This window comes from Psittacula echo, assembly GCF_963264785.1.
Source record: "Psittacula echo genome assembly, chromosome: 4".
NCBI lineage: Eukaryota > Metazoa > Chordata > Aves > Psittaciformes > Psittacidae > Psittacula > Psittacula echo.
The window spans coordinates 53604159-53625560 of NC_137738.1; the positions used below are offsets into that span (position 1 = coordinate 53604159).

Here is a 21402-nt window from a genome sequence, read left to right on the forward strand (position 1 = left end):
AACAGAGTTCTGGAAAAATTCTTGACGTGCACCCAAAATGCAAGAGAAGCAACTCCAATGTGTCCCACATGACAACACCCAGATTAGGGTAACAAGCCAGGTTATTTGCAAACTGTAAATGAAAAGTTAAGAAAGAAACCTCACAGATCCATACAGCCAAAACCAAAGCTGTCAAAGAGTTGTTTCCAGCTCATCTGTTACCTTTTTCACAATGCTACATGGTTGATGCTAAATCACAATCCTAAACCATAACGTTACTTGGGAAATAAATTCCTACAGTTAGGACATATTCGACTGATTACAGCATCTCTAAGTTCTTATATTCCCTCTATATCCTTATATGCTATATGAGCATTGCAAGAGAACAAAACAGCAGTCAATACACTAGCTGCAATATGGCTTCCTATAAGAAGGACATTTAACTGGCTTTGATATTTTTCTTTGTCCGGTATGTGTTTCTCTGCATGTATGTGTGTGCATGTGTGAGCGCACACACATTTTCTTCTCTTTTTTATGGTGCACTTCACTGGCATATTTAATAGTCATTCATTTCCATAGCATTTGTTTACCATAACTTACAAAGTCAAATTGGAGGATAATATTGTATTTACAAACAAGTTGGCACTTACAGAATAGATTATTGATTCCTCTTTATTTTTTTTTTTTAATTTTCCTTCTTTTCTCCTCTTCTTTTACACCCAAGGGCATCCAGAATTCAGGCAGAATAGTAAAACCTGCTGCCTGCTGCCATCATGCTACATTAACGTAAATAAATAGGATTCCAGCTGGTACTCTTTCCCAGTGGTTTGCTTGTTGCTGAGAGGCAGTGCCTTCCACCTCAGTTCATGTCCTATGTTCAGAAACTGTTAGTCAAGTGAAAGCAAAGGCTGCATGTTTTCTTCCTCATTCTTATCCATGCGTTTCAGCACTCCGGGATCCACAACTGACTGAGATCTGCAGAGGGATAACAAGTTTATTTGACATTTCTAGATCAAGACAAATGAGGGTAAACTTCATCTTTCTTTTGTCTATTTTAATTTCTGCCAGGGCTTAAAAATAATGGTACAGCATTACCCAATCATCTAATCATTGCAAATGGTTAGAAAATACCCTCATGGAGTGATTACATGGCTTCAAAAGCTCCATTTGTGGATATAGGAGCAAATGGTAGAATAAAATGGATCCTCTTTTCTTCAGCACACAACAGAGGACAAAGTAGGCTGTCTTTTGTACTGACTTAAGCACTGACCCTCTCTACCAGAAGGTTATATGGCACCAGGCTGGTAAAGAAGGTACAATTCAGCCACTCAGCTGCCTAATGGCACACTGCAATTAGTGGCATGTGTTAGCTGGAAGCACAGGTTGCTCCTTTTCTGAATAGCACTTCAATGCAACAGTGCAACATCCTAAGCCAGCCCTAGGGAATCCTGCCATGGCCAGTAGGATTTATGGAGCAGTGCACCTATCTGTCAAGCCCACTTACCAGCTCAACTAAATAGAACAAGAAAGGCTGGTAAGGGCAAATTCAATGATGACTGTAAAATTTTCCCAGGTTCTCTGATTCAGCACAACGTGTGAGGGAAAAAGAGGAAAGCCCAACCTCTAGCAAAATTAAAATGCTCCAGTCAAAACAAAGTCTATAGTGTTAATATGAGGTCTTACATCACCTATGCCTCAGCTTGTCAAAAAGCAGACACTTCTTGGGTACAGTAAAAGCAACCCCTTTTAGACATTTCCTTCAGTGAGATGAATCTCATGCTAGAATCTCATGCCTATTTCTCTTCTGTAAAGAAGATTGGGATGGCTAGAGTACATGTATGTCTCTACAACATAAGCATCTATTTTTGATCAGTGGAAGCACACTGCGATTGCACTATTGCTACAGACTTGTCCATTTGGAGGGCTACAGCAATGAGAAAACTGACGTCTCCTAAGATATCCATAAAGAGTCAGTCGCTCACTCTTCTAAACTATTATCATCTACGAAAAAACAATGAATGATGCTGATAGCAGGAGACAATTTGATCTTTCACAAAAAAATCTTAAGACAACTTCAAAACCACAAAGACCCATCTGAATTACAGCCTAGGTGAAAACTTTAAACACAAGGACATTTTCTGATAATACTACAATTCTTTTACTAATACTAAATGAAGAAAATTAGCTTTTAAAATCTGATGGTCTGTCTTGTGATAAACATAGTTAAAATTTATTTTTAATTAAAGTTGTACCATAACCCTCATCTAGAACACTCTTCAGATCACTGAATTTAAAATGCCTTTCTTTTAAATCTTCACATGGTACCATGACAATGCAAAGCTGATTGACAATTCGCTGGTGGGAAGCTGTACTCCTGGAAAATCCAGTTCATCAAGATCAAAAATGCTATGAAAGCATACTAATTTCAAAGATTCTGAACTGAATGTAAGTACTAATAGAAGGCTGAGCTTCTTCCTCAGCTGCCAATGTCTGAGCAGCAAAGGTTTCCAGTTCTCATCCGGGGAACTGAAGGGGAGCCAGAAAGGCTGGAAAACTGGCCTCAAATTCTGAATGAGGCAGTTCTGTCCATAAATTCCCAGGGCCTCCAAACTCCCTGATGCCAAGGCAAAAGTGAAAATGGAACTGAACAAATCCTGATCTATGGCTTGCAAGCTCAGGAGCCTTAGTGCCTTGAAGAAGAAGGAGAAATAATTTTGATTCAGTTTTAAATCAGCATTTACTGCTGTTTCATTCCATTCAGCAGCAATTTATGAAAGAAGGTATGTAAAAAGAAAAAACATTTGTGTAAGTCTACAGAACCTTTTGTCTGCATCTCCCAAATAATTTCACAGACATTACTGAATAAATTCTCACAAAACAAAGTAGGACAGGATTGTACTACAAAGTCCGATAGCAGAGGTGAGGGATCAAAGTCACACACAGATACTCTGCAAAGCTGATCAACACAGACATCTGTCCAACAGGGTTAGATGAGAAAAGGATGGCAGGTCTCCAGCTGGATTCTTCAGCCATGAGAGCCACTGGTGGACACAGCCACAGGCTAAACTTGACTGCTGAGACAGCTACCTGGTGCCACCTGATGTAAACGTTTTCTCCCCAGAGGTCTGTGCTACAGATGGGATTAATTTCTTATCTCCACCACCCTCCCCATTATCAAACTGCCTCTCAAGTAGAGGTCATCCAATCCACCAAAATCTCAAGAAGATCTGGAGGAATGTCAGCATATATAGCATATGGAGCAAAAATGAGTAACAAAGAAATGAATTCTCAGAACTATTTTGGTTTAAGAAAGGTATGCTTTCATATAAATATTTTTAAAAAGGCAAGTAAAATTGAATAATTGTTGAAGATCTGCTAGATGCTTGTGAAATTTGTTCCAAGTTAAGCACTTTTCATTGACATAGTCAACGTCATAGGTTTTCAGCGTCATAGGTTTTCAGCGTCATAGGTTTTTACACGTTAACAACCTTCTGTACTAACATCTAACACTAACTGGTTTTAAACTGAGAAAAACAACACATCAGGTGCTGAATTCAAGTGGGGGTTGGGTTTTTTTCAGTTTAATTTTTAATAAAATATACTTTATCTGCTCATAATCTGAAAAAGTCTGCTCTAAAGGGTCTTCTCAGGCATTCTCATGTTTTTTGTTGCATCCTTGGATGGAGCTATTCACTCTGATGACTTCATTTTGTAACAGTAAAACTTCTGCATCTCAGCTCTGAAATTTCACCCTTTTCTCCAAGACAGCTTCTCTATTATCTCATATTTCATCTAGTACGTGCAAATCATATATAAATGCATCGCTTACTTTTCCCCTTCCTCTGGCTCTTCACTGTCCCATTTTCTCTATTACTTGTATTAAATACATCTGTGCCATATGGTTTCAGGACAATTTTTAACTTCTTATTCTAGTTCATACCCACCCAGTGTTTTGCTATTTCCCACTTTTGATGCACTGTAGGGTTTTTTGCAACACAAAATCCTTAAACTTCACTGTTTCTTTCCTTTTTTATTCCTATGGCAATCTCCTGTTGTCTCTTCCCTATTTTCCCAAAAATATCTCCCTTTAAAACTGCACTGTCCTCCCCAATCTGTGCAACATTTTCCAGCCAAAATCATCTTCCTGGCTGAGGAGTCTGAAAATATTTTGTCTTGTTTTATCTGCTCCCAGAGTCTCTCTCCCTTTTATATCAAATGCCATCTCCTAAAACTGAATTCTCAGGATTCATACCTTATTTTAATGACTTTATATATTGGTTTGTGCCCTGTTTGTTCTCTTCTGACTCACTGCTAGGCCTACTCTCTGTGAGCTGCACTCTGACTTTTGCTGCTCTGCTCCACCTTTTTTATCACATTGCTGTAATTTTTCCCCTTTCTCTTCTACTGCCCTGGCAAGGTTGGACCAGGTTTACCTGTCCTAAGTGAATCACCTCACTGCTTCCATAGTTACTGGAGAGGTAACTAACCTCTACCTATGCTTTCTTTTATTTTGAATGGTAAAATACAGCCAGCGATTATACTGTATCTTCTCAAATAGAATCTAATAATGCCAGGATGTTTACCAGACTTGAGTATAACAAAGTTACTGATTTTTGTCCTGGTTCTCCTCATTATATTTTTTCATGTTGTGTGCAGTCACTGTGACTAACATGTTTACAGCATGTTCACATGCTGTAAATGCCCTGGCACCTACAAGTTGGTGGATACCAGGCACTGGGCTATGATGAAAGTTAAGAGTTATCATCACCACCCAGCTGGATAATTGGATGCAATTTACCCTCTGTGCCAAGGCTCACTCCAGCTAGCCTCTCTTACATGTACTGCACGTTGGGGTGGGATATCAGCTTATTCCAAACACACTATTTCATACACTACCTATATGGCATCAAGGAAAAAATCAGTTTCACTGAGCTCACAACTCACATGGATAATAATCAATTCTATGGCCTATAATCAACAGTGATTTTCTTAAAAAAGGAAAAAAGCAGTCCTCGTATAACAATAAACTGAGGGAACTATCTGCAGCTTCATAAAAGAAAAGAAAAGCAAATGTTAACTTTACAGCAACCCTAGAAGACCACAGTACCTTTAACTCACCTTTTCATAGATTTGGGAGAGAGGTCCTTTTCTACATCCTTTGCAGGAGTGTTGTAGGAGTCCACATTGCATTCACTGTCATCATCGTATTCATGGTCAAGCAGTGTTCTTGCCCATGTCCCCATGTCATAGGGTGGCAACATTCCTCCAAACTCTGAAGGCAGGATCTCAGGGTGTATTAGCTGATGCAGGCTGTTGAGGTTATTACCATGCAGGAATATCTGTATGTACACATGCAGGTAAAAACAAAGCAGTCTCATAAAAATCACAGTATCACAGTATCACAGTATGTTAGAGATTGGAAGGGACCTCAAAAGATCATCTAGTCCAATCCCCCTGCCAGAGCAGGAACACCTAGATAAGGTTACACAGGAATGTGTCCAGGCGGGTTTTGAATGTCTCCAGTGAAGGAGACTCCACAACCCCCCTGGGCAGCCTGTTTAATCATCAAAGCCCAAATTATATCATCATTAGTAGAGGATATTGTACAGTTACAATATTCTTGCTGTGTTGGGCTAACAGATATGGCCATCAAGGCACACATCACCCCTGTCATAAGCATGGTCATACTATGTTCATAAACATACAAAGTGATTAAAGCATAAATGACTTAAAATGTTTGCAGGGCAAGGGGCTTAAGAATTGATGTCTGAGAACTAGACGGATGGAAGATTAGATAGACTGCCTGTCTGTTATTTGCTCTCCCTAATTCTGTGAATTAAGTTAATAAATTAAGAACATAATAAATAAAATTAATATTCACCATATATATTAAGGAGTATATATTCATTTTCAGCATTCAGCCATGAGCTCTACAAGTAAGATAAATAGTACACGGTAATGAAAACTCCACTGGAAAGATTTTCTTCCTTAATATAGTGGTATGAGGAACTACCATCCATACTTGACAATATATGAAATAAGTAATAACAATAAAATAATTCCTGTGACAACAATGAGGGAATAGTTAATGGACTATTTGATATTTTCCATCAATGTTCTCATAGACTGATTTTCACATATGCTTTACACACCCCCGGTAGTGTTCAAGGCCAGATTCGACAGGGCCTTGAGTGACCTGGTCTAGTGTGAGATGTCCTTGCCCATGGCAGGGGGGCTGGAACTAGATGATCTTAAGGTCCTTTCCAACCCTAACTATTCTATGATACTATGATTCTGTGAATATGACATATATGTATATAAATACTTGTATTTAACTTTATTGTTTCTCCTCAGATATCTGGAATGTGTGATCAATAAGCACTAGAAACAGAGCACCTCTGGATTTGGACAGCCTTCTCTGACAGGTACTAGAGACCTGCAGGCTTTCCACTGGGAGAAAATGTCTACTCTTGGGTATGGATGCATAGAATGCTCACAGCAGCTGGTTTTAGACTAGCAAGTAATATGGCCCAGGATTCACCCTTTGGGATTAAGAGTTCACATCCATATGGTTAAACTCCTTTCATCTTGAGAACAAGCTCACCTCATCCATACTTCTCACTGGTCCATGCCATCCCCAATTTGCTCCTGGGCAATGTCTAAGAAAGTACCATCTGGCTCTGCCCAGTGCACTGACAGAAAGTGTCCATAGAATTATAAACAGTAGGAATGGCAGTGCCCAACCCTTTTTAAATGACTAGCACAGAAGCAGCCAAGGTAGGATGTTGCCTCCTAGGAGCTGTACACTGCCTCTTGTTCCTCACAGGACAGCAGAGGCATGAGCACAGACAATTGAGCACTATCAGTTTACATTCCACTTCACCTTGGAGGGACCCCTTGACAGCGGTATAACCCCTATTTATAAAAAGTTAAATTCAAAAGGATGAAAGATGAAAGGACCAAATACATGCTTGTCTTGCACTATTTCAGCCCATCTTCCAGTCAGCTGGGGAGACAAGAAGCTTAATATGACCATGCAAACCCAATAATGTTCTTCCATGACAGAAAGGAATTTATCCTTGTGTGAAAGAGCAAATATTAATGGTGAAAGTAATTTGTTTTATGGTGCCTTTCCAACGGAATGTTTCAGTTCTTAGCAATTGTTTTTATACATGCCTAGCACTAACATTTATCGGAATATAGCCACCAGACATATTAAAAAATACACAATAATTCAGGATAAACAAAACAGATAAATAATGAGCCTGATAAAATTCTGAAGAAAATTCTGTTTGGTTTGGTTTTGGGGCTTTTTTCACAATGATTTTTTCTGCCTCTTATGGTAGCTTTAAAGCCGATTTTAAATCTTATGTGCCAGGCATAACTTTCACATTTTGACATTAAGTTTTGGACTCTAAATCAATATTTAACCACCTAAATACTTCTTATAGGTATTCAGTATAGACAAAAACAGTTGGAAAAAGTCAGTGTTTCTGAAAATACATGCCACTGATTCAGATGTCTAAATAAAAATTTAGATGTTAACTGATAAGCATCCATGTTCAACTGCCTTGTCACTTATTTTTAATGCTATAACGTGCCAGCGAGCTGTACTTTACTCCCTGGTTATGCATATACAGCACTTGACTTAAAAAGGGCTCAAACATATCCGGCACTATAATGTTCTTTGTTGAAGCTGTAGTCTACCGAGTGCAACTGAACCCTGCAAAATGGGTTTCCATTTGCATATTTATAACAGATATTACATAAAAGGCTTTGTGATCTATAGTTCACAACCTGTGAATAACGGAGGCCTCTCAAGCAGAATCTGTCAGTAAAAATCAGCTACGTGCCAAGGACCATTGTGGCCTTGTAGACTGTTTGAGGAGTAAAAATGCAGAGTCGCTTAGAGAGCTGAGCCCATTGAAAAAAAAAAAAAGGATCATCACATTCTTTGTAGTGGCTTTGTACGTGACGCTGATTGTGTTTTCCTGGGTGACAAATTTCCTGTTACAGAAATAATATCATTCTCTGTGCTATCACCACCAAGCTCTAACTTAATTGCATTGATGCAAATGCTGCAAATTCAGCAACATCTGAGACTGTTTGTGCTTATGCACAGATGCATCTACCCAAATTCCTTTTCACTGGCTTTATTCAAATCAGTATCTGCAAACTACTATATACCAGCTGTGTATTTTAGTTCATGCTAATGTCAAGGAAATCACATGAGGAAAGGACTTCACACTCACTACATCTTTTCTTAAAAAGAAAGACACAAATAATTGTAATGGAAATTGAATATAATCTTAATAGAAAGGGTAATGTTGGCAATATTTTTTATATAACCCCCAGGAGAAAGCATATGCTTACATTAAAATATGTTTAAATGCACTGCTTGACTGTGTCCTTAAAGGAATGTGCTCTATAAGTTTCCAAAACAGTTAAAGATACTCTTTACAGTGCCAATATATTTAAATGCTTTCCACCAATAGCAAGCTGGTATATTGTGTATATCTACTCTAATAGAGTATGATACACCTGCTTGAACAATTGCCAGGTAATGGACAATTAAATAGAATACCCTTTTTCGTGTCTTCTCCTTTAGAAAGGGACGTATAACTGTGTAGAGGGCATGGATATACCACGGCTGATTGACGAAATGTATTCCTCCAAACCGAGCTGGAAAGCTGTCCTGTATGTCAAAAAACAAACACATAAAATGTGAGTTGGCTTTTAAGAGAAGTTGCCCACACATCAAATAATTATTTTTTTCCTTAATGCTTTAGTTTTAATAATAAACTTTAAAAAAGAAGAAATGTTCTTCAAAATTGTTGAGTTCCAACCTTCCATGCCAAGCAGCAACACACCCTGGACAGAGCAGTGAGGAAGCATGCTGAGGCAGCTATGATATTCAAATAACAGCATGGCATTTCTAACTTCCAGAAATGATATAAATGTTCATGATTTGGCCATAATCCATCTATGAAATATATTTTTCTCTTTTCCTCTTCTATGGGCTTCATTAATTTTTAACTGTAACCATCTCAACTCTTCCACTGCCATTGAAGAGCACTAGAAATGTCCCTCTTGTTTCCACCTCAAAAAAAAAAAAAAGTGTAAATCTAAAATACTATTCAAAATGTCTCTAATATCATCCATATTTCATACAACTGAGAATGCATTACACATTACGCGTAAACTGCTATGTAATATCCATTACAGTAATTCTTGTCACACAGTCAGGGGCCTTCTGGTAGCTTAAATGTAAGGATAGCATATATGTATTGAAGCAAGCAGGTCTCTCCTTGCTGAAAAACACAAGGCGCATACAACTCACTACAGAAGATTCTTATCTGCATTTTCAATTTCTAACTCAAGAGAATACACCAGAGAGTTTGGTAGTGTGAAGAGGGCAACCACTCTGTCCTGGATACTACTGCAAAATTCATTGCATGTCCTCATTTTGTCTTTGTGTCATTTATCGCATTCACAAACAATGCAACAAGCTGCTGCCGCCTCCTTTGTTGCCTAGAGTTACAGCACTGAACAATGAAGCAAGAGGTGTAAACACATTTGTAAATTGACACATGTCCCCATTTGTTTTCAGGTTATCTCAGTCAAAGCATACTGATTTAAGGTCATACAGCACACAGCAAAAAAATGACCAGGAAAAAAGCATAAACTGTATCAACTAATCAAGAACTGTCAGATAAGGAAAGCAAAAACTGTAGGAAGGAAATCTTTCATGAAATGTTTCCAGATAGGAATCTACTTTGAAAAAGCGCATGCTCCAAGAAAGCCCCTTAGTTCTGTGGATGCGTACAGACCTGTGGGAATAATGAAGCCTGAAGACTTCACTTCCTCCTCCCAAAAGTACCACACAAATGCCAGCAGGCATTCCTAACCCAGAGGTCTCTACATCAGAGCATCACCTGTCTCCAAATTGCAACTACTTGGTGGATTATCAGATGAAATCAAGGAGGCAGTACCTTAATAATCTACAGGAAGGCTGAAAGCTACAACACACATCACTAACATCTAGCTGGCTACAGCACAACAGTCAATGCCATTAACAGCCTATATTACCGATTTTCTCCAAAAATATGTTATTAACAAGAGTTTGAAATAAAACAGAGGTGTCATCTTGACCCAAGTTCCTGTCAGAGCTGAGTAAACGTCAAACACAATGGTTGATAATTTGACATGTAATTCACCCTTGTTCAATACTGGAAATCTCCAAACACCATTTTGAGAACACAACTTCTAATGTACAAAAGGTAGTAACTTACGCCCTTCTCACAGCAATCTAGCAAATCCATTAGGAAGGATAAATCGCTGGATGACACCTTAACCTTTAGCTGCAGGAAATACCATTCATCTACAGAAGGTTGTGTTTATTTCGTTTATTGTGGCTGCTGTTCCAGAAAAGAAGTCCTGTGCAGCATGTTGTGTACCATGCAGGAAAGCATGCATACCATACACTAGAGCTGCAGAAGACATCTTGTGCTAGCTTTATCTAGATGTCTATAAAGATAATTTTCAAGGTCAGGTTGCACAGAGCTCTGAGCAACCTTTTCTAGTGGAAGACGTCTCTGCTCATTGCAGGGGGGTTGGGCTAGGTGACATTTAAAAGCCCCTTCCAACTCAAACTATTCTATGATTCTGTATCTTTGAAGTTAACTCTGGAATGGTAACTGTGTTAAGGTTTATGGGGGTCACTTTTATAATGTAGATATTAGGGATGACAGCAAAGCAAACCAGCAATTCCTGGCTGCATGCCTTCTTGCATGATTTTATAACCTTTTAAATTAATACAAGTGCCCAAAAAGTTACACATACCAAGTTATGAAATGTTTGCTCTTTATTGCTCAAAAAATGTCTCACACAGAAACTGAGGACAATCTGTGAATGCAAGATCTCAACAACCATGCACACACACAGACTCAGAGCAGAGAGCCAAAGGTATTTGTATTCTACCACGGGCTCAGAATGGATGACTTGTCAGTACTCAGTATCTTTAAAAGATATTGAACTTCTAGCAGATAAAAGGGAGTATCTTTAGAAAGCACCACTTTGACACTTTCACGATCTTTTCCTGAATCTTGGAAACCACTTACATGGAGGATCATGAACATATGTAGAATGATCCTCAAATAGAAGATGCCGCTTGATGTTAAAAGCCAATTTGTCTCAATGTTTTTCAGCAATACTAAAGGCATTTTCCAGAACTGACTAATCAGGGTTTATCAATTTCTGTGACTGAACTGAGGTGCCCAAATTCAGGATCACTTCCTAAGGTGTAATTTGGAACCCCCAAAATTTGAGCCTGGAAAGAAAAAGGGTGACTTGGTAAGAATGATTCTGCATTGAACACAGTGTTGGGACTAGAACTCAAAAGCTGCTGAATGCAGACCTATAAATCCAATCTCAACAGCACCTGGTGAGAAAATGAAAAAGTAGAATAAGCAACTACAGTGGCTGGGGAAATGCATCAGAAGGCTGCTTGGGTCTTCTCAGTCATATCTGACTTCCACATGGGGACTTGCCAGACAGATGGCCATCCTACACAAACAGCAGGTAGGAATTTCTTGTATATCACTGATCCTTGTGAGTTTTTATGTAGATTAAGTCACAAGTGTGGTGGCAGTCACAACTGCCACTGTAGACACATTGCACTTCAACAGAAAAGCCTGTAACCCATGAATCATATGTATTCTAAGTAAAAGGAATCCCATGCCAAAAAAACAGTAAGAAATGGAGATCAGCCATGAAGTGAGCTATGCGCTTGACTAGAAAAGTAATAAATCTGGTGGGGTATTACTAAACCACTATAAAGAACAAATTATATATACACTGTGCGGAGTTTATTAGTGTTCACAATAATCTCTGTTTATGCAGCAGAGCACAACCTGCCTCTGATGAACACAGTTTGGGTCATTGCCACGCCATGGACACAGAGAAGCAGGTAGTTACTGTAGGGACCACAGTCTTTGTGATACAAGGCTTACAAGTGACAATTAATACTGGGCTGCCAAGGAACAGGCAGACCCCTACACTACTGTTTGCAGGACTGGGTGACTACCACTACACGGCAGTAACTGACCTCTCCTCAAACGTCTAAAGCCAGTGTTGGAGAAGGATCCCAAGCAAACCGCCTCACTAACTTTCCATCTCTGATAACATGGCTCTGCTTACTCACAGCACAGCAGTTTTACGTCCCTGCCACATGACATAATTTATGCAGCATGACATATTTTATACAACCTGTCTCTACAGGATTCCTCTCCAAGGACCCAGCTGCTGTTGTCTGCTATCACCCTTGCTAAGAAGCCAGGTTTCTGCTTTCTGGGAACCACATGCCACCTTGTGCTGGGCTTAGCTGTCACTTGACCCAGCTCTCAGGGTTTCACAGAGGATCCCACTCTCTGCTGTGGCCAGCAGAAACTCTAACAGCACATGTAATGACAGCAAAATCAGTATATGACATTGTCAACAGTACCTAAGAGAGGAAAGTGTCAAGTTTCTACTGAAATCAGTGTGAGTCTTCTTAGTGGTGTCAGAACTGTTATCACAGAGAAAATAAAATGACCCAACTTTTTCATCATTACCAAATGCAAAAAACTAAAGAACTTCTTAAAGGCCACAGCGTTCTCCAATCCTTGGGTATCATGTCTACATTTTCACCTCTGAAGTTTGTTTTTAAAGAATTAGCCCTGCCAGCTGAAGTCAATAATGGAGTCAAACTTGTTTGCACAGCTCTTAGAAGTCCTAGAAACTGCTAGGATGGCTGTGTGCCCAGAGGTGCACTGGCAGCCCATCCACATCAGGGCCTCACAAGCATGCGCATCACTCGCAAACAGCCCGTGTATGAACATCTTGCTGCATGCTAACACTTCAAGAGTGCTTGGGCACATATGCTCTGGGATCATGTTTGAGGGTTTGCTGTCCCTATGAGCAGTGAAACTGTTTTTGCAGACAGTCTAGAGGCACCCTTCAAAAGAGTGTCTAGGCACACTCATATGCTTTACTTAAGACTGCACTTGAGTGCAGTGATGAATTCAGGCCATAGCATCTGAAGGCAGGAAGAAGCTACAGAGTCAAAACTGTGCAAACTGTATCTTCATAACAAAAATTACAAGTTCAAAGATAGCATATTAAACTATTAATATCTTAAATGTCACTTGTTATTCCTGAAGATAATAAATTCAGGTCTCCTCCAGCTATTCCAAAAAGTCAAATATTTCAGGGAAAAAAAAAAAAAGGAAAAAAATCATTTATGATTAACCAAAATAGTATCTTCATAATGGAAAGTTCCACTAGAAGGACACTGAAATATTCCATCTGATGCAAGATGCAGCATGACTAAACTTAATTTTTAGCATGTTAAACAGGAAACTGTGGAAAATCACAGAAAGAAAAGGCTCTGATTAGAAGGAATATTCCACTTCCTTAGTACTCCAGGATTTGAATTACCAGAGGAACCAAGAGCCACTGCCATCCACATCAAGTCTTGCTCCTAAACTATAACTTTCTCTGCAGGTATGAAACAACAAGGCATTCCTAATACCAAACTTCCTGCAGGCATCCATCCTTGACAAAGCTAATTGCAATGTCTCAAAATAAAACAACTTGCATGGCAAGACTGATCACCTGTGCTCAAGGCAGACTTTAGACTGAGATACTATCCAGTGGTATGTTAAGATGACAAAGAAACTGAAAAGTGAACCTGTGGAGTCTAAAAAACTTTGGATTGGTTCGTTTATGAAAACAAATACTGGAAGGCAGACGCTACCTACAAACACACTATGGAGAATAAACAACAGGTGAGGAAAGACCCTTTCAAAACAAATGAAAACACTGACATCTAAACAAATGAGAAAAAGCTCACCATGAACACAGCTAGACTGGAAGGTGGTAGACAGCTTTGAATCATCAAACATCCAATAATTCTAGTGGTGGGAATAAACAACCTAAACGCATTTGAGACAAAGATTACTAAATCATGAGGAAGTTAAACATCATATTATCTGTAACAACAGGAGACTTCACCTTTCTCCCTCTGTGTTAAAGCTCTTTAAGGTTCAGATCCAAGAAAAATTTCAGATTTCAATGTTGCTGAAATTTTGCTTGATCCCTGGAATAACTGTGTTAGTGATTTCCCTTGGCAAGACTATGACGTTGTTCTCTCCTAGCTTGAGCTTTTCATTTTTGTTAAACAATGTTGAACCATTTCTAAGACAAACAGAGTGTGCCCAAATAAATTTGTTACTGTGTTCAACCAAAAGAGCACTACCTAAAGGCAAATTAACATCATTCAATGATATTCCTACAAAATAAGATTTAATTATCTAGAACTGGATGTTGTCATTTTGCTAAGAAGCTTCCAGTGAAGCAATTTGACTTTTGGCAATCTTCCTTTTCATTTCTATTAGTCATTTTATCTTGCAGCTCATACAGAAATATGCTAAATTGAATGAGATGAGGAGATGGTATCCATCCAGTCAGAATATTGCTCTTTTTATTGAAGTATCTGTTTTAATTTCAAATAATCTTCCATCTTTCATTTCAATATGCTACTCATTAAAAAAAAAAATATGTATTGGTTAAATTAATTATGTGGATAGGGCTGTAAAAGCCATCTGACCACATATGTCTGCATGTTTATATATAAATATAATTAAAAAATCTACATAGATTTTGTACTTCCATTATTTGGAGAAAAGGCTTAGATCATGCTATTTTTTCTTTTTTTTTTTTTTTATTAGATTGGCTTCATAAAGAAAATATTTTGTACAAACCCTCTCATTTTCATTAGAAATTACTTTATTTTTGCAAATTAACCTCAAGAGGTTTTGGCTTTATATTTTTTAGAGTTTTAATTAGAAATTGTGTGAAATTCATTTAGCAATTTTTGCTTGTTTTGACAGGGGCTTGGGCTTTTGGGTATTTTCTTTTTCCTTTGGCTCATTCATTTAATTTCAACCTGGAAAAATAAAGGCTTTAATTTTAAAAAAGAAATGAAAAATGCTGATTTCCAAGGACAATTCTTTTTTAAACTACCAACACTGTCTCTTTTTTAATTCTAAGTAACACTTCATTTGGAACTTGAGATATTAAAAAGGGTGAAAAACACCATAACGTTTTCAAAGTGTGATGCTGTTTTCCAGATTAGCAAAGCCAGAACAACAGTAAGAAAGATGGTAGAAGCAGGTTCTTCTACCCTGTTTTATTTTCCTGTGATGAAAATAATTCTTTACAATATGCAATTATCAGATGGTAATTTCTTCTACAGAAATTCTCATTGGGGGAAAAAAATATCCATTTCCAGACAGCTTGTGAATGTCTTATTAGATTAAGATTACAGACAAATGGAAATAACACTGTAGTGCAAACTCCTGTGCATAAGTATATTAACAATGCCTTCATAATACTGGTGGAATAAAAATAATGTAGAAAATCACTGTTCATAAAAACTCCATATTCAAATTCCTAAAGGCAGAGGCGTTTGGCCAGGGACTGTACAGAAGGAGATGAAATGTCACACCAGCATCTCAGCTTGTACCACCCGCATCCTGAAGTCACCCTCTCTTAGTCAGTGAGACTACTCCGATGCCCAAACAGTCCTTGGTGTCTGCCAAGACCACTGACCACAGGATTACTGCCATGATGTAAGTAGGCTATATAGCACCATATCTAGAATTGCCTTAAAGGAGCTACACTTATTTGTTCTATTTTATTCAACCAAAATATGATTTCTTGTGCTGTCTCACATTTCCTTCACAGCAGAAGGAAGGAATGGAAACCTGGGGATAATGTTAAGACAATGACTTAAAGAAACAATGACAAGGCAGAAACCATAGAAAAAGGCAAAAGTGAGGAGCAGAAGAGGAGAGATTATATTGAAAGTAATTCAGTGACGGATATCAAGATATTACTATGGTGTACAAGAGAAAAACATATTCATCATGTTCCTTTTCTTTCCCCTCTTCAAAACTTGCACACAAAGGCAGAGAAAGAGAAATGTAAAATATTCCTACATGGAGGACCCATGTTTTATAGTCATACGTCATGACTGATTTTGCAGACCTAAACTTAAACAGGGTAAGTAAATACCAGATCTTATGCCTCCCATATAATTTTTGCCTATCATACCAACTAACAATTTCCCTGAAGAACCAGAGCCAACCTACGGATTTTTAGTTCTGGGCTGGCTTCAGCCAGAATTTGCAAGAAGCTGCATTTGAACTGACTGTCCTTAGTGGCACATCAGTATACCGGTTCTGGCAATGGGGTGCAGGTCTGGATAGGGTGAACAGAGATTCTGTACAGAGGCAAAAATGCAAGTTTCCTTGTTGTGGCAGCTTTCGAACAACACTGCATAGCTTTACAATGCCCACAGATTAATGAGTTAAAAGATAACCAATTCCCCAACCAGAATATTCACTTTTTTTTCCTGTAAATTGAGAACTTGTAAACCATTTCCTACAACTGATCATCCAAAGCTCCTCGAAAAATACGACTCTCCGTTTCAGACAGAATGCCTTAAAATTGGATTAACACTTTATCAGTTTCAGTTTACAATAATACAATAGACTGAAAACTGCAGTGATTCAAGAGTTATTTCACAAGCCATGTGTTTCCTTATACCATGAAGAATCAATCTCCATCACTACAGTTGGACACTAAGAGCAGTAATCATTTTAGCTATCCAATTTTAATCTGTCACTCCATGCAAATGAGTGTCCTGAGAATTTAACTGAACTGTAAAATTGGAGGGATACTGATTTAAGAAAAATCAGCTGAGGATAGCCACTGAGATCTAGAATGTAGAATAATTAAGCTTTAAATTACTGGGGAAATTGAATAACTGCCTTGAGATCCAGTAATAAGTATTATGTTTTATTAAAAGTAGAGGTATCATGAACTATGCAGCATACAAATTTTCAAGAAGTCAGTTCCCAAAAGTACAGAACTATTTCCAGCTCCAAAAAGTGTTCAAATGTCTTTGTCATAGTACAGAATGGAGATTTATTTCAGCTTCAAGAAAGTCTTAGCCTGAACTGCTCAGCTACGCTTTATCTCAAACAGCCCTTGGTGTCTTGAAAAGATACGGTTTCTTATGAGGTAACTCAAGTTCAGCTTCTGAATGCCTGCTGGTGGTACACACACATAAAATGCTCCTGGGAGCCCAGGAAATTTCAATATTGTTTAAGGAAGAATTGTCATTCTGATTATTACTCTAGAGGATCATCAATCACTGTTGTTGAATTCTAACTTCAGACATCAATCTCCTGTCTTTTTAAAGCCATATGAGCATGGCTGTCTCTGTGTTAGCTGCTACTGAGGAAACCTTGCCAATAAAAAACAAAGATTCACAGTGACTGGGCAAATAAATAATTATTTGCTTTATCATACATATCTAGGACAAAACTAATTTGTTTATTGTGCTAAGAGGATGTGTCAGTAATGAAGAAGTGTGATACTATAGTCTATCCTAAAATCACACTTTCAGAACTCTTGAAAAATCATATCCAAGGAGTTGGAAGATCAAAAACAGAAATTCAAATCTCTTCTTGCTAAGATAAAAGTGGAATCCATGTAAATCCCTTCTTAGCAAAAGAAAATAACAGTAGCTTCAGTCCAGGTTACATAGATACCCACACAGAAAAGAACTGAGTTCTGAAACCATCCAGAACTTTGGGTCCAGTGCTGGGCTCCCCAGTATAAACCAGACAGGGACATACTGGAGTAAGTCCAGCAAAGGGCCATGAAGATGACTAAGGGATTGGAGCATCCTTCATACAAACAGAGGCTGAGAGAGCTGGGAATGTCCAGCACGGAGGAGAGAAAACTCAGGGGGATCGTATCAATATATATATATATAAATACCTGAAGGGAGGACAGAAGCCAGAGCCAGGCACTTTCTGGTGGTGCCCAGTGACTGCACCAGGGACAATGGGTGCAAATCAAAACACAGGAGGGTCCTTCTAAATATAAGAAAAACACATAAGAATGCACAGCTCCAAATCAGTCAGGCAGGGATGAAAAATATAAAATCACTGAGGTTACATACGGTCTTTTTAGCTGGTATTTTCCAAAAACACTTCACTTCCCAAAGCCGTGCTATTTTTGAAGTTCATCATCAGCCAAAGCGACCAATGTGATGACAGACTTCTCAAACTAAATAAACCCCCCCCCGATTTTCAGGTAGATGTTAATATTTACCCTGTGCAACATACTCAAAGTGCTTTGCTTGCTTGAGATCACTCATCTTCCCAACACAAGTGACTGCCGGAAACATTCATGGCTTACTCCACCTAGACAAAGACTTACTTTACTTGAAAACCCTGAAACTTCATGCACCATACTCTCTGAACCAGGATTTACAAAATGTAGCAATTGCCAAGCTGTCTGCACAACAGTGACCAGGCTCAGTTTCCAAAGGCTGGGAACAAGCTGCTCCCCATCCTGGCTCAATATCCATCTGTGAGCCCAGCTTTTCGGAAATGTCAGAGGGCAACACAGGCAGCTCACAGACCGGTGCAGGCCTGCAACACTCAGATTAACTCCATTTATTAGCAAAACCTCTAGGATAGAAGTTCAATTTTCATTTTAAGACTGACCATTTACTGCTACACTCTTAGCTCTACCAACCTAATAGCAGGCAGTTGCATCTTAAAGTATATCTTTTTCCAAATATAGCATTGTTTAACAAAAGATATTGCTGTTGCATATATAACATCTTCAAATGTTTATAACTGTAGTTTGTAAAATGGTTATTGCTCTACTGTTAAAACATTATTCAAATTGTAGCTTTTTAAGTCCAATACAGTATACTAAAAGAGTGTAGCATAATTTTACAGACAGTTTAAGAATGGGAACATAAAGATCCTACTTCCGCGTTCTTCCTTACTACTTTTCTTATTTGGCCACCTTCTGATTTGCAGCCCTCATCTACAGCATGGCTTAAATTTTCTGCTTTGTTATATTACTGTCACTCCACTGTTAGTGGTTGATACTAACAGAATTAAAACCCCAGTACAGGGATGATGACATATGGTATGCCTGAATGGACTTAATGGAAGGGAGAGACACCGTGTTGGCTTCCACTTGCTTCCCATCCATCAGCAGCCTTCGCTGCATCATGCCATGCCATTCGGCACATACATGCTATTAGTCACACAACCCTGCAACCATCATCCACTTATCATTCATGCTACAGCTGCAAGCACCCCTGTTGTGACTGCCATGTGTACCTCAAAAGGAGCCTGAAAATACAGAATTCCTCACTTCAGTGAGAATATCATTAAACATTAAACCTTAACCAAGCTTCTACCCTCCTTTACTGAACAGTGAAGAGTCATTCCTCAACAACCAAGAAAAGCAATGTTGACAAACTGAAGCAAAATCAGAGGCAATGTTAATGTAAGTAGACATGGCCTTTCCCAACCTGTCCATTCGCAAAGGGATTCAGTTGTTGAGGGTATCTGGAGAGCATGTGACAAAGCTCTTGCACTTCTACAAAAAACAGATTAAGTAAGCAAAGTCTTCTGTCATGTACTAACAGGTGTGGGGTCACAGCAAGAGACAAATGCAAACCTGAAGCGTGCAACATTTGCTAGATATAAGGTATTTTCACATGCCAATGAACAGAACTGCATCAAAATCTAAAAAGAATGCATAGAATAGTGTGCGTGTGTTTGTGTATAAAAATCATTATGCCTCAGACATCAAATTAATCTCTTAAATAATTTATTACCATGGATAATTTGTCAGTTTCCAGTAGCCGGTTCACCTTAATTTAAAATAGATTTAAGAGCTCAGACTATCAGCGCAGAACAAAAAAAGGAAGGCATTTCCTATCTAGGAACCAGAATCAGTTCTTTGTGTCCTACTGGTAGATCAATTATGCATTAGGGCTGCTGCTGCTTGAGTTTTAACGCACATTAGTTCATAGACCTTGAGCAAATTTGATGTTACAATATTAAAAAGGGAAAGTACTAGAATAAGCCATACAGAAAAAAAAAAAAAACCAGATCAAGCAAGGGGCCAATTAATCAACCGAATGCTTGTAATGGAAAGACAGGCTGCCTACTGCCAGCACACAGGGAAATAAAAAATGCACAGATAATTCACTTAAATTCCTTTAAATGCAATAAATCCCACTTGGAATAACCTCAAGACCATTTTTAATATGTTACATTGTTACCCTTCTTTTTGGCAATTCAAGCAAAGAACTCTGCTGATGTGTATATATGCGTACATTGTAGTACTACAGATCTGTAATACCTGTTCTCATCCTGAATGAACAGTATTTCGAGCCCTATTCTAGACATTAGACACATAAGATGTATGCTTAGCCCTTTAAAGATCCTGACTGTATATTTACTGAAATAGATCATTTAAAGTAGTACTCCAGTCAGCTTTGCTCCTTTTGGAGCCTGTCTGATAAATCTTCACACATAGCTGAAGCATTAAGAAGTCTTCCATTTTCTGAACCCAAATTCCTGCATTGCCATATCCACCACAGCTTCTCAGCACTAAAATTAAAAGCAGCATGAATATTTAAGTGTTTTGTGATAAGAATGCAGCAGCTAAATCTGCAAGTATACAAAAGGCAAAGGCAACCTTAGAATTTGAATTCACTGAAATACAGGATGGAAGGGAAGAAGGTAGAAGAAGGGGGAAAATTATCTCAAAATGCTTGCTAGCTATTACTACTGCCCTGGGAGCTGTAGTTTGAGTGCTCTAAGCTTTCATTTCCTTACAAAGACAACATTATTTGGTCGAAATATTTTTCCTGCAGTGCACAGTAGTCTCTCCTGTCTCTCCTGGAGACAGGAACAGATAGTGCCTAGAGGTAAATGGGGACGTGAGCTGTCTGAATGCTTCACTCAATACTGGCAGCTTGCCCACACTGAAACATTTCAGTTTTGACTCAGTTGATGCTTATATACAGAAAGAAAAAAACTCTTGAAGGGAGACACTTTACATAAACATTTTCATTTAGTTTTGATGGAAAATTTGCAACTCTTCTTAGGCTGTACTGTAAAAGGTTATAATTTTTCTTCTTACATTTTTAAAACAACTACAGTGCCCTTGGTTTTGTGCATATGAATGCAGCACCTTGGAGCTATACTAACAGATTCCACAGTTACTGGCTGTGATCATACAAAATGCAAGTTTATTCCAGGATCAGAAATGGAATTTCATGCAGATCTGATGTGCAGAATTATGTGATAAAATAAATCACAGACAAGCACTACCAGTGTGTCCCCAATCACCCTCAGTATTCAAACAGATTGCTTTGTTATTTTGAGCTGTTACACTGCTGGAAACTTTTCCCAGATCTGTGACTGTGACAAACCTCAGATGTGAAGTGAGGCCATGCAGGTTAATCTCCAGGTGGAAGCCATGGTG

The 21402-nt window shown here is 38.5% G+C and overlaps 1 protein-coding gene across 1 annotated transcript in view; it reads right to left on the bottom strand.

Annotated features, from left to right (window-relative positions):
• Nucleotides 1-430: 430 nt before the first annotated feature.
• Nucleotides 431-21402, bottom strand: part of CLVS2 (clavesin 2) — a gene marked incomplete at its 5' end in the record, with an annotated part of 51606 nt that continues 30634 nt past the window's right edge. The window contains 3 exons of the mRNA XM_080616210.1: nucleotides 431-954; nucleotides 5098-5318; nucleotides 8564-8674. Of these exons, the coding sequence (XP_080472336.1) occupies nucleotides 867-954; nucleotides 5098-5318; nucleotides 8564-8674 (420 nt within the window). The 3' untranslated portion in view covers nucleotides 431-866. The remainder of the gene's footprint in view (nucleotides 955-5097; nucleotides 5319-8563; nucleotides 8675-21402) is intronic.